The 14,878-nt window shown below is 40.6% G+C and overlaps 3 protein-coding genes and 1 long non-coding RNA gene across 7 annotated transcripts; 3 read left to right on the forward strand and 1 right to left on the reverse strand.

The window, feature by feature from the left end:
• The first annotated feature begins 9,035 nt into the window (after positions 1–9,035).
• Positions 9,036–11,416, forward strand: LOC120769029 (reticulon-4-interacting protein 1, mitochondrial). Of its 3 annotated transcripts, XM_040095872.1 has the most exons (6): positions 9,036–9,406; positions 9,457–9,671; positions 9,725–10,127; positions 10,224–10,330; positions 10,810–10,960; positions 11,020–11,416. In XM_040095872.1, the coding sequence occupies exons 1-5, from the start codon at positions 9,130–9,132 to the stop codon at positions 10,915–10,917; spliced, it is 1,110 nt and encodes a 369-aa protein (XP_039951806.1). In that variant the 5' UTR covers positions 9,036–9,129; the 3' UTR covers positions 10,918–10,960; positions 11,020–11,416. The 3 variants fall into 3 exon arrangements, with proteins under 3 accessions (XP_039951806.1, XP_039951805.1, XP_039951804.1); XM_040095871.1 differs by having other exon boundaries at positions 9,514–9,671; positions 9,725–10,330; XM_040095870.1 differs by having other exon boundaries at positions 9,037–9,406; positions 9,725–10,330.
• A 176-nt stretch (positions 11,417–11,592) lies between these two features.
• LOC120768994 lies at positions 11,593–12,400 on the forward strand. Its single transcript, XR_005704811.1, has 3 exons — positions 11,593–11,803; positions 11,858–12,177; positions 12,362–12,400. It is a non-coding gene; the product is annotated as an uncharacterized LOC120768994 (long non-coding RNA).
• Positions 12,401–12,474: 74 nt separating this feature from the next.
• Positions 12,475–13,510, forward strand: LOC120768170 (putative nuclease HARBI1). Of its 2 annotated transcripts, none has more exons than XR_005704733.1 (3): positions 12,475–12,782; positions 12,846–12,993; positions 13,052–13,510. XR_005704733.1 is itself a non-coding variant. In XM_040094734.1 (3 exons), the coding sequence occupies exons 1-3, from the start codon at positions 12,772–12,774 to the stop codon at positions 13,423–13,425; spliced, it is 528 nt and encodes a 175-aa protein (XP_039950668.1). In that variant the 5' UTR covers positions 12,475–12,771; the 3' UTR covers positions 13,426–13,444. The 2 variants fall into 2 exon arrangements, 1 of the variants encoding a protein (XP_039950668.1); XM_040094734.1 differs by having other exon boundaries at positions 12,475–12,777; positions 13,052–13,444.
• Positions 13,482–14,631, reverse strand: LOC120769632. Its single transcript, XM_040096737.1, has 3 exons — positions 14,577–14,631; positions 14,321–14,516; positions 13,482–14,240 (listed from the first exon to the last, which is right to left on the reverse strand). Exons 2-3 carry the CDS (start codon positions 14,338–14,340, stop codon positions 13,856–13,858), a joined length of 405 nt encoding a protein of 134 aa, XP_039952671.1. The 5' UTR covers positions 14,341–14,516; positions 14,577–14,631; the 3' UTR covers positions 13,482–13,855.
• Between the last annotated feature and the right edge of the window lie 247 nt (positions 14,632–14,878).

Here is a 14,878-nt window from a genome sequence, read left to right on the forward strand (position 1 = left end):
GATGGCCATAGCATAACGACTCAGCAGTCGTTAAAATACCTAGGCGTTGAAATAGACACGCGGCTTAATTATTACACGCACATTGAAAAGTCATGTGCAAAAGCGACGCGAATAACGGTGGCCCTATCCAGGATGATGGCTAATATTGGAGGACCAAGCCAGGGCAAGCGAGCACTCTTGGCTAAAGTGAGTCAATCGGTGCTAATGTATGCGGCGCCAATATGGGGACCAGCAATGTATAACAAGACATACGCGAAGAAAGCAAGAACTCTGACTCGGCTAAATGCAATAAGAGTTATTTGTGGATTTCGCACGGTGTCACACGAGGCGGCCGGGGTCATAGCGGGTATCATACCGCCGGACATAATGGCGTTAGAGCTCAAAAGAGTCTACGAAAAATCAAGAAGCGTTAGGAGGCGTCTTACAACAGCGGAGCGAAATAAAGAAAGGGAGGAAAGTTTATGTGAGTGGCAGAGGCGCTGGGACATAGCAGACAATGGAAGGTGGACATACAAGCTAATCAGAAATGTGAAAACATGGGTGGAGAGGAAGAATGGCGATTCTGATTACTACCTGACACAATTCCTGACCGGACACGGATGCTTTCGAGAGTACCTGTACAAATACGGCCACGATAACGGAACAGAATGTTCATTCTGCGGAAATGGCAGCGAAAACGCACAGCATATTTTCTTTTACTGCCCGAAATTCGAAGCAGAAAGAAAAGACATAGAAAGTATTATCAACGAACGTGTGACTCCAGAGAATATCGTGCACCACATGATAAAATGCAAAATCGTGTGGAATAAAGTGAAGAATTGGTCCGCAATTGCGATGCAAGAACTAAGAAAAAAGGAAAGGCAACGAAGTAGCGATAGCAGAAGCGTTAGAGAAGAGTAGTCCAGAAAGGTGCCCACGAAGAGCCAATTTTGGCTGAGCCTGGTCTTGCGAAGAAATGCTTAACGGCAGTCCTGTAGGATCAGTGAAATGCAGTCGGAGTTAGGGTTTAGTACGTAGGTGTACTGTTACGCAAGTTCAGCATGGTATGATCATCCATACTGGGCGTGGTCCCGAAAGAGGTGCACCCTTAGCGTGCAGTATGAATCGTGCATGCCGTCCAGGAATGACGGTATCTATGAAAGATTCCCCCTTCGAAACAAAAAAAAAAAAAAAAAAAACTTATTGAGGCAGCTGCACGGCTACATAACTGTGTCCATAAGAACGTGTGTATTTTAATATTTGACAGTTGTCGCTTGCAGTCTTTCGCGCTCTACAAGTTCAGCACATCACACTTAAAAATACACGGAATTTCAATTTCTTTATCCAAAATTAATATTTTATTTGCACAATAAAAACACTTATTCCATCGAAATTTTTACAAAGTCACAAACACTTTTTGCACTATTTAATGTTTTTTACTTACCGTTCGAGATCAGTTCCACTGTTTGGAAAACTAAATGTTCTTCCTTCCCCGTTGCAACCAACAATACATTTTCTCCAACTGCTGGTTATTTTCGGCATTTTGTCTGTAAAATAAAAGAAAAAAGTTTTAAATAAATGCAAATTTATTAATTAAAAGTTAAAATATACTCACATCTTTCAATCTACGTGCTGTTTCGTTTTCGCTTTTCTTCGAACTAATGGCCGTTACAAATGGAGACAAAGAAATGAAAAATGTCTCCATTCGAATAATTATTTGACGGGATTTTAATCTGGTCGTTCCTCTTTTCCAATTGCTAAACGTCAAAACCTCCTGAACTCGATCAACTGTCAAAGTTCAGGAGGTTTTGACGTTTAGCAATTGTTCTCTCATTTCCAGAGAGAGAGGAGTTGGACATCTCTTTATCTCTGTCCTCAACTCTACTGTCACTGGAAATGTGAGAACCTCTCACCTATCGTACTGTGACAGTTGACTGGATTGGGTAGGTTTTGACGTTTTGCAATTGGAATGACTGGAACGGTCAGATTGAAATTATACCAAAAATATATGTGAACGGAGGAATTTGTTGCCGCCGTTCGCTAATAAAAATTCAAAACAATGAAAATTAAATGAAAATGCGAAATTTAAATATATTTCATGAAACGGTTTGTAATTTGATGCATAGTAATATTAATTTTCAATTACCAATGATTAAAAACATTTAATAATTGAGAGCTAACAGGCTTAATTCACCTTATCAAGTATTGAAAGATCAAAAGTCAGTTGTTTTAATATACCATAAAATCATAAAAAAGGATTTAAGTAGTTTCGTCATATATTAAAAGTCCAATATATAATAATTTGCAATCGTAATAAATGTTGGGTGTTTTAATTTAAAATGCCCAAAAATTCTTATTTTGTTCGATCTGGCCATAATGGAAAATGTTATAAGAAACTCTTATTTTGAGGCGCTCTCACACTGGAATAAGTTGGGCATCCCATTATCCCTGCTTAGCACCATTGCTGAAATGAAAACATTCATAGTTGTAACTGAGAAATCCCCTTATTCGATAAATCTTACCATTTGTTCGCATGATATTTACATTGCTGAAATGGATATCTCCAGCGATGATACCGACTTTAGTCTAATTCGTTGCAAACAATTGCGCTTGTTATCAAGTAGCGACGAATAATTATGTAGCTACATAAATATTTTTTCCTTATTTTTATTCAAATTTTTCTGTTCTTAATTCTGGAAAAAACAGATTTCTTTTGTTTTTGCTAAATCTACCAGTTTTTCACCTGTATGAATTATATATTTTAAGTTTTAATGTTCAATAAAATGCTATAGGAACATACTATTTGTATGCATATCTGAAATTGTATACTTTTCAACATTTTTTCACGGTTTTTCGAATAAATATAGTTCTTTACTTCATCTTACACGGTTTTCAGATGGCATGGAACGTATCCCCCATTTTACTATAGGAAACGCCTCTTTTTTAAACGGTTTTTTTCACACGGATTTCTGAGGAACGTATATACCGCATAAATGAAAGTTGGGTGTATTTTAATGTTTGACGGATGTCGCTCGCAGTCTGTCGTGCTCTATGTATTCCGGGCGTCACACTGGAATAAGTTGGATACCTTTTTAGCTCTGAGAGAAGACCCCTTTCAAGTTCGAAAAGGGAGAGTGTGGTAATAAAAAATTCTGACACTAATTTTAATCACTTTCGGCTGGCAGGGAAGACGCCTTTCATGTTCGAAGTCAGACTGTGGTAATAAAAAGGTCTGAGGGAATTGCAACTTGAACCTAATGTGGTGAACACTTTTTTTTTTTTTTTTTTGTTTTTGCGGGTGAGGGGGTGGAAAATGCCTTCCGCATCATCGGTGCTATCGTCACAGCAGCGGTATGTGCCACTTGCAGGTCACTAAAAACCCCCCCCTCTAAGGAACCGTCGCCCATCCTGAGACCGCGTTTGCATTACTTCAGGGTGGCGTTCCATTTTTCTCATTGAGAGATTTACATCTGCGCACCTGCGTCCAGGTCCCGCTTTTTGCTGCGAAGCAAAATTGCTGCGAAATTCTTGATGATCTCCCAGTTTGCTTCACTCTCCAACATGACGCTGACTAAATTGTCCACGTTTAGGTTTTCTACGGCGGTGCGTTTTTGTTGCCAGCGCACACATTCAAAGAATGTGTGTTCAGCGTCGTCTTCTGTCGCGTCGTTATATAGGCATGACGGCTCTTCGACTTTTCCCATTCTGTGGAGGTACTTTTTGAAGTATCCGTGACCGGATAGTAACTGAGTTGTGTAAAAATCGACTTCTCCGAATTTACGGCTTGTCCATAAGTCTAGATTTTTTATTAGCCTGGCCGTCCATCTGCCGCGACTTTCATTCTCCCATCTTTGTTGCCATGTTGTTATTGTGTCTTTCCTTATTTGTTGAATTGCGCTCTTGTTGTTATTGGATGATTTCTTTAGCTCCCACAGCTTTTTCCTTTCATATGCTAGAAGGTCAATTGGGGCATTACCGCTTATAACTAATATTGCATCGCCTGATACTGTCCGGTACGCTGATGCAACTCTGAGGGCTGCGGTGCGGTGCACTCTGGCCATTACCTTACGCCGGTTTTCCTTTTTAAGAGCGTCTGCCCAGATCTCGGCTCCGTATAGTAAGACGCTTATTGTCGTCGACATTAGGAGCTTTCTCTTTTCTTGGCTGGGGCCCCCTATGTTGGCCATTAATCGACTCAGTTGAGAGGTGATCTTCGCTGCCTTTCCTGCGGCGTGCTGGATTTGAACCCAGAAGGTTAGTCTGGGGTCCAGTCTTACGCCTAGGTAGTTTACTGCTCTCTGCGTCCTAAGAATATCCGTAGTTGTGTGCATGCTTATCTCGAGAGGTATGTGCTTGTTTGTTAGCAGCAGTAGCTCTGTTTTCTCCGTAGCGAGCTGGAGGTTGTGTGTGTCAAGCCATGTTTGCGTCCGTATCATGACCTGATTCAGCTTTCTTCGCGCTTCTTCTGTGTCCCTTGCTGTGATTACTGCCGCAATGTCGTCCGCGTAGCCAATTAAATATGATTCGTCTGGCATTTCTAGTTTTAATATAGCGTCGTAGCTGATGTTCCATAAGTCTGGGCCTAGAATGGATCCTTGTGCTGCTCCTGACGTAACCGCTATCTGTCGTGACCCTTCTTTGGTTTCATACAGCAGTTTTCTGTTGCTAAGGTAGCTCCGCACCACAGCCCTGAGGTAGTCGGGTATCTTGAAGCTTTTTTCGAGAGCGTCAATCATGTCCACCCATCTAGCACTGTTGAAAGCGTTTCGGACATCTAGAGTCGCCAGTAACACTATTCTTTTATATTTATGCCATCTACGCTGCGCTGCTTCTACGCTTTCGACGACGCATTTTATGGCTCCTATTGTTGATCTACCGGGTCTGAAACCATATTGTCTAGGGGACAATCCTCCAGCTTCGTTAATGGCCGCTTCGAGTCTGGGTTTTATGAGGCTTTCGTATAGCTTTCCCGCTGTATCAAGCATGCATAGAGGACGGTAAGCTGATGGCGAATTGGGGTCTCCTTTTCCCTTACTGATTAACACTAGCCGTTGCTTCTTCCATGGTTCAGGGAATATTCCGGTTTCAAGGCAGGCGTTGTACATTTTCAGTAGTACTGCCGGGCGCTCTGCAGCGATTATTTTGAGGATTTCTGCTGGGATCCCGTCCGGACCGGGTGATTTGTTGGCCTTGAGCTTGCCAGTGGCTAACTGCAGCTCTTCAAGGGTGAACAGGGGGATTTGCGCAGATCTTAGTGTTTGTTCTGGATCACTAGCCCTGCTTTCGTGTGTGGGGAATAGCGCGTTCACGATGTGATCCATTTTGACAGCGGTTAAGTCAGGCGGCTTTGCTCGAGCGCCGAGTTTCTTCATAACTACTTTATATCCGAGTCCCCAGGGGTTTCTGTTTATATCCTCGCGTAGTTCCTCCCATTTTTTCTTTTTGCTGTCGTCGATGGCGTGCTTCAGCTCCTTTTTTGCTGCTTTGTATTGCTCGGCTTCTTCGGGTGCGGCTCCTCTGCGCCTGGATCTCGTGTAGGATCTGCGAAGGCGGAGGCATGTGCGTCTGAGTTGGGCGATATTTTCAGTCCACCAGTAGACTGCTGCCTTATGTTTGTTTTGGGAAGCCTTGGGCATTGATTTTTTACAGGCTCTTGTTATATTGAGCATTGTGTGCTCGACAATTTCTTTTGCATTATTTGGGGAGCTGCTAGATGGGTTTTGGTCGTCTATTGCAGAGATCAGTTTCGAAGTATTTAGCTTCGAAATGTTGTCCTGTTGCAGTCTTTTTCCTGTGCTGGTTAGCGTTTGTTCCAGTATCGATAGTGAAGGAAATGTACTGGTGATCGCTACCAGTGTAATCCTCCAGGACTTTCCATTTCTTTATTGAGCCTGCCAAGCGTTCTGATGATAGAGTGATGTCTGGTGTAGTTTCCTCGCATCCCGGTCTTCTAAACGTGGTTGCATTTCCCGTGTTGAGCACTATTAGACTTAGGCGCGCTGCCATTTCTAGGATGCGCTTTCCCCTCGAATCCGTATTTGGCATACCCCACTCTACGGCTTTGGCATTTAGGTCTCCGGCGATTATTAGTTGACCTCCTATAGACCTGGCTGTGTCCTCAATATTGTCCAGCTTTTCTTGGAATTCCTGCATGCTATCGCTTGGCGTCAAGTAGCAGCTAATTACTGTAAAAAGGTCGCATTTGGCCCAGACAAAACCATTGCCGTTCCCTTTGTCTACAGCGATGGCGTTACTCCCTGGTGGTAGCCATATAGCGACGGTCGAGCTGCTATCTTCCAGCCAGATACCTCTCTCTTTCTTTTGGTATTGCCCGCTTGTGATGATTAACTCGTAGGCGTTCTCCATCACCATTTGCGAGAGTAGTGCGTCAGCAGCCTTGCATCTATGCATATTGGCCTGTAAGATATTCATTTGTTTTGGTATTTCCTATATACCATACATTTCGCGGAACCCGGGATATGGTCAACTTTTTCGTGTTTAGCCTCCACGCAGAGGCAGCATGAAGAAGGCTTTGTGCACTCTTTCATTTTGTGACCTGGTTGGCCGCATTTTATGCAGACCCCTTCTCCTCTTCTATCGGGCCCTTTGCAGTCCCAGGTTAAATGGCCTGGTCCAAAGCAGCGAAAGCATCTTTTTGGAGTTTCTTTCAGTCGGAGCCTGCAGTTAACCCAGCCGACTTTTATGCGTGCCTGTCGCATCAGTGTGTCAGCCTTATCCTCGTCGAGCGTTATATATGCCCTGACCTGCTCTCTTATGTTAGGTGCTATTATGCTTATCGTCAAGTCTCCGATGGAGTCTTGTAGCACTTTTTTACAGCCTCTGCTACTTCCTCCTTTGTTGAAAGGGAGTCGAGGTCTCTGATCTCTATTGTTGCTTTTGTCTTAAGGTCGGCCACAGTTGCGGATTCTCAGAGGGTCGTCTTGAGTGCCTCGCAGAAACTGGCTTTTGTGGATTGTCCCTTCTCCAGCTCTAGTAGTAGAGCCCCGGCTCTTGTTTTGCGGATCCCTTTGATTTTTACCTCCGCTTCTCTTAGGTTTACCTTGCTACGGATATTCTTGAGGACCTCGGCGTAGCTGTTTCCTTCTGCTGGCTTAATAATTACGGCCTCCGATTGTCGTTTGGGCCTGCTTTTTGCTCTATGGTTTGAGACGGTATTCTTCCCTTGTTGTCCTCCTTCTTTTGGGTTTTTGTTTTCCGTTCCTTCGATTGCGAGTGTCTTCCTTGCTTTTTTGGGCAAAACTTTCTGCCACTGGCGGTCCTTTTCGCTTTTTGGTCGCACTGTTTCTCGAGGCTCCACTGGGCTTGTCGCCCGCCGCTTCGAGGTTGTTGGCTCTGGGTTCATGATCCGTCTGCTTAGAAGTCCGCGTCTTTTCTCGTTTTCTGCGATGAGCCAGTTTCTGCGGTAGCTCTTCATTACATCAAAGAGTTCTTCCAGCTGTGCCGCTCCGTTCTTGACATCCAAGCTGACGTTCTTTTGCTTTGCCATCGCCGTCTTCATGATTTGTACAATACTCTTACATTTTTCCAAAGATTCTTCTTCTGCTCGTCTCATTTGAGTGATGTACTCCTGTTTCGGTGAGTTTTGAGGTCCTTCTGTGGTGGCCACTGGGGTGCTCTTCCCTTCTGTTTGTTTTGCTGGTGGTTCCTGTGTGACAGGAGTTTCTTTCCCGCTTTTTCGACTTGCTTGGGAGTGATGGTCAGTATAGGGGATCTAAGCATCCTACTACTTTTGCGGAACACGGTATTCCTCGTCTTGAGCATCTTTGTTTTGTTGTTCTTTATGTGATTCCTTCTGTTGGTGTTTTTGTTGTTGTTGTGGTGTACTCATTTTAGATCTAGTGGGTCTCCGCTTCAAGCCGCTATCTCCGCACGTTGTAACAGTTGCCCTTTATGAACCCCGTGGTTATCTATGCAAGCAGGGAGGCCATGCTAGGGTTGACACAAGTCCTTATGTGAGCTTGTGTTCAGAGCCAGGTTCAGGACGAATCAGGAGCTCGTCTCAACTGAACCTGTACGGCCAAAAAAAAATTTTTTTGGCGACGTGCATTGAACGTACTTGAAGACCTGCCAGGGTTTTAACGAGACGGAGGCGAGAGCAGTATTAGCCTGCCAGCCATTTCGGTAAGATGTCACTCTTACCTACTGAGGTGATAGAATACTGCCCTCACCAGCCCTTTGTCAGACTATTCCTTTTTTTTTCAGTATTCCTTACTGGCCTCGATTCTGATGGACGCTTGCCCAGGGTTTTTCGTCGTCGTCTGTGCACTTTTGGTGCTGCTTACTGTATGGTTCCCTCCTCGCTTTATTGCCTCCCTCTCGTGGGTAGGTTCTCCCTCGGTGCAACCCCGGTGGGGGTTGTGGACGCTTATTTAAAGGCGGCATCTTCTCGCCTCTTCGCCGGAGGTTCATTTTGCATTTTAGGCGTTTTGAGCCAAGCCTTCCTCTCCTGCAGCTCTTGGTCGGGGGCTGCGTATTACTATTCGCAGCTAACCTACTTAGCGTAGGCCGTCCACTATCCGCCAGCTGTGACCCCGGTAGTAGCCTGAGCTCAGCCCCACCATATGGTGAACACTTAGAGAGCGACACTACATGACTGCACGACGGTGAACTGCAAATGACGTCGTGAAGGTTGATACATGAACATTTGTGAGACGGCAGCGACATATTTTAGCAACACTATGGCCGGCATATACACAAAACAACACAGCTGTCCATTTTGCACGTATACACTACAATGAAATTTTAATATGCAAAAAATTAGTAAGTAGGTAATTTTATTTGTTTAAATTATCAGTTGCTATTACAAGGCATATAACAAAGCTATTTTATGCTTCTATTTGTAAAATAACGTCAGGTTTGTTGGAACTTAAAATAATTTTACATATCGTAAAGTACGTGCAGTCGTGCAGCTGTCTAAATAAGTGACTGATGTCGATTGAAGTGCGTCGCCTCCTTTATATTTACAGCATTGTTTGAAAAATTTTTCTTGATAGTGTAACTTCCGGTTTAGTCCATTTCAACCGGTTGTCGAAAGGTAATCGGTTCCAGGTATTGTCTGTGATATATTCATCACATCATTTATTGCCGTTTGAATTAGTTAAAGTTGCAATTTTTTGAGGGTTTAAAAATATGAATATCCGAGGTATAAAAAGTGCAATAGGAATATATTTAAATCGGCTTTGCTTTACACGCGAAGTTGCGACTAAAATACCAGTTGCCAAAGGAAACAAGTTTCCTAACACAAATAGCAGCTTAAAAATGGATGGGTGGCAAATTCACAACTATGGCACGACTGAAGAATTGCAGTTTGCTACGGGTCTAAGAATGCCTATAATTATAAATTCTACTGATTGCTTAGTCCGTATTAACGCTACAACGGTTAACCCTATTGATGTAGCTATGCTAAGTAAGTAGGACCGAACAATTAACTTCATAGTTTACATTTGAAATTAATAGGAGGATATGGTTCAAAAACTTTAAATCTATTGCGGTATCAATATTCAAAAACGATAGAGTTTCCATTAATTCTTGGGCGAGAATTTTGTGGAGAAGTTGTTCAATGTGGAATGGGCGTCGATAATAAAATTTCTGTGGGCGATAGAGTATATGGTGTGGTGCCGTTACATGTAAATGGATCACATGCCCAATATGTTGTTGTGCCAGAACATTGTGTAACTATATATACAAATATATTTCTAAATTGATTATATATCTTAAATTTTAGCTGTCAATAGCTCCAGCTTCTTTATCGAATGAGCAAGCAGCGTCAGTCCTTTATGCTGGTCTTACTGCATGGTCGGGGCTATATGTTACCGGCCGTTTAGGGAGCATTTGTGGTGCAGTCTCCTGTTCTGGTGGTGGTAAAAATCGCCGTGTATTGGTCATGGGTGGCTCTGGAAGTGTCGGTTCACTTGCAATACAACTACTAAAATCACAAAAAGTTACTGTTTATGCTACATGTAGTGATAATGCTATTGAACTTGTAAAAAATTTGGGAGCTGATTATGTGTTCGATTATAAAAACTCAGCTGAATTCGAAGCGTTGCGGAATTATGCACCTTTCGATATTGTGTTGGATTGCACAGGACAAGGAATAGAACTAGCAAAAAATCTTAATTTTCAATTTGGTCAGTATATAACGTTTTCTTCTCCTTTGTTGAAGAATGTAGATAAGTTTGGCATAAGTTTCGGAATGTTGAAAAATATAACGCATTTTATTCAAGCCAATATGAAATCATTATCCGGGAAGGGGTTTTTCCTAAAATATGGTTTCTTTATGCCAGCACCACAAGGGATTGAACTACTGACACGTTTGGTGAAGAAAAATCAGGTAGGTAGTTATGGTACCTCTAAAATCTAACACTGATCAGACGAAGCATGTAAAGTTGGTTTCGAATAGTGTGAAAAATGACGCTTTCAAAAATGATGTGCGTACAAATTTTGTAATTTTTCTAACCATTTATATCTCTGTGACAACTTTATTTTCTAATTTTCTCTATTTAATTAAAATTACCTTTTTTTAAATGAGAAACTCCTGCTGTCCTTTTTTTCTTTCTTCTTTATTTTAATCGTACCGTCAATACTTGTATCTTTAACAGTTTTTAGCTTTTCAAACCATTTTAAATCGCCTATTTGAAGCATCTTACAGTACTACTTAAATTAATTTATTCAAAACTTATCTTAACAACTTTAACATTAGCTTTTGATTGTATTCACTTATGCCCAGTTTTTCGTGGTTTTGAGAAAGCTTTACATGACATGTCTGCCCATGTTGAAAATATTCAAAATATTCAAATATCTTTATTTTAGTTATTGCCAATAATTGATAGTTCATTTACTTTTGCCGAGTTGCCCCTTGCTTTTGAGAAGGTGAATCGTGGTCATTTGCGAGGAAAAGTTGTAATAACAATGTCATAATTTAGAAATAAAATGTTCACCTACTTTCGCTCTAAATTAAATGGTAAGTCTTATATGTACATATTTATGAGTATATGACTACTACCTCATTGCTCTCTTTAGGACTAGCACTGTGATTAATGCCAGGAACTTGCCAGTCGCCATTGAGGCAATGTGCTTTTTATTCGAATATTTAGATATAAGGGCCTTATTGCAGATCGCTACGCCACCTAGAAGCAGATGCTCCAGAGTTCCTCCACTTCATGTCGCATAATCGGCAGTAGGCACAGGAGGCTATAACCATGTTGAAAAGATACAAAAACAGTATATCAATGCTGTTTATGACAAATTTATTTATTTTAGTTTGTATTTCAAGCGTTATTTTTTTATCTATTATTCTAAATGAAGTTCTACTTGTAATATGAAATAAAATTTTTGAACTCATTACTAATTAGGTCAAAAAAGTATTAATTCGTGAATAAAAATTGTCATTTTGCAATGAAATGAGCCGCAAATCAGACAGACTAAACTCTGGGGTCAATTCATTACATCCGTGCACGGATCGGCAAACATACGAAAGGAAATTACGTGATACGTCAATCGTATGCGGCGATTGGCATTATGACATACGATAGCAAACGGATCGTAATGTGTTATCAATTCACAATAGTTTTTAAATTTCACATTGCTTTGGGTCGTATTTTTAGGTCACAATAGATGTGGAACTGTCAAAACTATTGCAAAATGTTCAATAAATTTATTAGTTTAAATATCAAGTGGTTGAATATCAGGATGGATCCGACTTTGTTTTTTTTTTATTTAAGCTCTAGTGAGAGTGATGGGGATGAAAAATAGTGCGGAGGCAACTAAGAGATCGGAACAATCCCTTGGCACTGCCGAATACAGCGTAGGTATATAAAAAATAAATCCTGAAACCTCATTAACGAAGTTTTCTTTGCAGATTTTTAAAACGATTTCGTCTAACTAAAGAGGTTTTTGAATATGTCTTAAATAATATATGTTTAACGCAATCTGGCGTCAGAGCAGTGCCTCCAGTGCTGTAATTAGCAACCGCGCTCTCGCATTTGGCTAGCGGTGGATACCAGCACAGTGTAGGCAGTGACTATATGATTGGGATTTGTCAAAGCACTGTTCCCAAGCTGACATCCCATGTGCTTAAAGAAATGGAAACAAAGTTGTGCCCACAGTTTATACGGTTTACACCAGAGGACTCCCTTACGTGTAAAGAGTGGTTTGTGCACCAATATAAAATTCTTGGAGGTAAATATACACTTTACTAAAATAGTAATAATGGGTTGTCAAAAAAGTATTGCGGTACTTTCGCTAGTTGGCGCTGAAAGCGCGTAGTTCTAGTTTTATTCGTCGCATCGGGTCATGTTATATCTTTTTGGAAAGCTCATTTCACGCGCTAACGTGTTTTTGATTGATTGTCGTTTCTTTCAAGTCGTTCGTGAGTTATAGCGTCGCATACATGGAGCAAAATAAAGGGAAAATACGGCATATTTTACAGTACTACTACGATAAAGGCAAATATGCATCTCAAGCCGCCAATAAAAATGGTGCAGTTTATGGACCCGATACAGTTTCCATTTCCACCGCACAACGATGGTTTCAACGTTTTCGTTCTGGTGTAGTGGTGGTCGCAGATGCCCCACGCTCCGAAAGGCCTGTCGTCGCAAATTGAGATAAAATCGCTGAATTGGTCGAAAGAGACCGGCATAGTAGCAGCCGTAGCATCGGTTAAGAGCTGGGCATGAGTCCTCAAAAATTCATTTCAATTTACTTATTTACTTTTTTGTAAGCCCACAGTAAACGAGTACATGCACTAGAAAAGGCTACCATAGTATCAACGCCATGATAGTAAGGTGCTATTATAATATATTTCTTGAATATACTATATGTATATTTGATACATTTTTTATTGTCAGATATGTGATCACACTTACAAAATTATGGCTATTAACTGTCAATACGGCGGTGCAGCCCACGACTCATTTCTTTGGAAACAATCGGGCCAGAGAAGAGTTTTGGAAGAACGATTTCAGCACTACAGGAATGAAAATTCATGGCTTTTAGGTATACATATTTTCACTTTGTTCTTTTTACCATATTGATTTTATTTATATTTTAACAGGGGATTCTGGCTACCCATTGGAACCATGGTGCTTAACTCCTTACAGAAACGCTTCGGATGGTTCAAGTGAAGCTATGTTCAATGAAATTAATTCCAAGGCAAGATGTATCGTCGAACGAACTATCGGAATTTTAAAAGTACGCTGGAGAATTTTAGGATATGGGAAGAGAGGAAGGTACCTTCCGACAAAAGTGGCAAAATTTGCTAACGTTTGTGCAGCGTTACACAACATCTGCATAAAATTTAAAATAAATTATGATCCTCAGAATTGCTATTCTGATCAAACAACGGATATCGACACCAGGGTAGCGAACCGCCTCACCGCAATCGGCCAAACAATAAGAGATCAAATAAAGTACTCTTTAATAAATTGAAGATGAAAATGTCTATGTCTTTAACCTTGTAAATATTTTTTTTTCTTTTAAACAAATTTTGTTCACATAAATTCATTATTTTAATTTTAATTAGTCGTTTCATCACGTTTGTTGCTTTTATCACATTTCTTAAATACTAAATAATTAAAATTCAAAAATAAATAAAGCTCTATTAAATTAAAAAATTCATTAAACGCTTAAAACTAAAAATATATACATTCAAGTACCAAGTTTTATAATAATTTTCTTCGTAAGGTTTCGAGCTCCAATTTTGTTATTTCGTGGTCTAACTGTCGTGTCGATTGTTGGATGCGGTGCTTTTCTATCTTAATAGCAAACAATTTTTCTTGTAGGGCCAGCATTTTTTCTTGTGCTGCTACTAACCTCTCAAGCTTCTGGTCTATGCCTTTTTGAAAAACTGATAGCGACTTCATGTTTTGTTGAAGTAATTCCAACTTTTCGTCACTCCTACTTTTTCTCCTCGGTGTGCGTGGAGTTTTTTCTGTTGACGTTGTTGTTGTAGCGACTGTGTTGAAGTTGTTGGGCATGGTAAAGAGCTGGGGAAAGGGTTTGCCTCCTCATCACTACTATCACAGTTAACTATAAACGTCGAAGCTTGCGTAGTTGGGTTATTTCCAAATGCAGACACATTTGTTATGCCCTCTACGCAAGCTTCGAGTCCAGCTGCTTCGATTAACAGTTCGTCCGTCACAGTGATCAGTTTTCCGTTATAGGGCCCTCCACCAGTTCGCTGCTTCAATGCCTTATTGAAGGAAAGCTTTTTTTTTTGCTTGGTATTTTTGATCACCAAAAACCTAAAAAAAAATCATAAAAAATTAATATTCTATCAAAATATATTGCATATAAATACATATATGTATATATATATATATACCTTCCTCCACAACTTAGCATCTTTAACTGGTGGCCTCACGGCATTAAGCTGCTTCGCCAGTTCCTCCCATAAATTATTGGAAGCAATTCTTCCTTGCGCGGAATTTGGAAAGTTATTTTTTGCCAAGTATGGATGGCTTGACATGAATTCCGCCATTTCATCTTTTTTAGTAGGATTTAGTTTATTATACTTTGTCCTTAAATAGATTTATTATTAAAATTTTTCTAAAATAATAAATTATTTACAATCTACTCACATTTTTAAATAAATTCGTCTGTTACGATCGGTAGTTTGTGTTCGAATGACGGTTCGAACGAACGGATACGTTTATATACTCGCTCACGTATGTCACCATGCCAGATTACGATATAAGCGTTGCGATCACGTATGTCATAATACGAAATACATACTTTTACGTGACGAGTGATACGACCCCTGGATATTTTAATTTTTTTATATGGTGTGTTCCCTATAATATGGGCACGAATCCAAAACAGAATTGCTTGGCTGTCAGAATTGCAAACCAATTCTGATTTTCAATGATGTCACAGAATCTGT

The sequence above is a fragment of the Bactrocera tryoni genome, chromosome 2, assembly GCF_016617805.1.
Source record: "Bactrocera tryoni isolate S06 chromosome 2, CSIRO_BtryS06_freeze2, whole genome shotgun sequence".
NCBI lineage: Eukaryota > Metazoa > Arthropoda > Insecta > Diptera > Tephritidae > Bactrocera > Bactrocera tryoni.

Bases quoted from the DNA above. Each gene is read 5' to 3' on its own strand.
- LOC120769632 (XM_040096737.1), bottom strand. From the start codon at position 14,340: ATGCTAAGTTGTGGAGGAAG. The intron at 14,241-14,320 runs GTATATATATAT...ATTTTTTTTTAG, and splicing joins ATGCTAAGTTGTGGAGGAAG to GTTTTTGGTGATCAAAAATA.
- LOC120769029 (XM_040095870.1), top strand. From the start codon at position 9,130: ATGAATATCCGAGGTATAAAAAGTGCAATAGGAATATATTTAAATCGG. The intron at 9,407-9,456 runs GTAAGTAGGACC...TGAAATTAATAG, and splicing joins TATTGATGTAGCTATGCTAA to GAGGATATGGTTCAAAAACT. The intron at 9,672-9,724 runs GTAACTATATAT...CTTAAATTTTAG, and splicing joins TTGTTGTGCCAGAACATTGT to CTGTCAATAGCTCCAGCTTC.
- LOC120768170 (XM_040094734.1), top strand. The intron at 12,994-13,051 runs GTATACATATTT...ATATTTTAACAG, and splicing joins TGAAAATTCATGGCTTTTAG to GGGATTCTGGCTACCCATTG.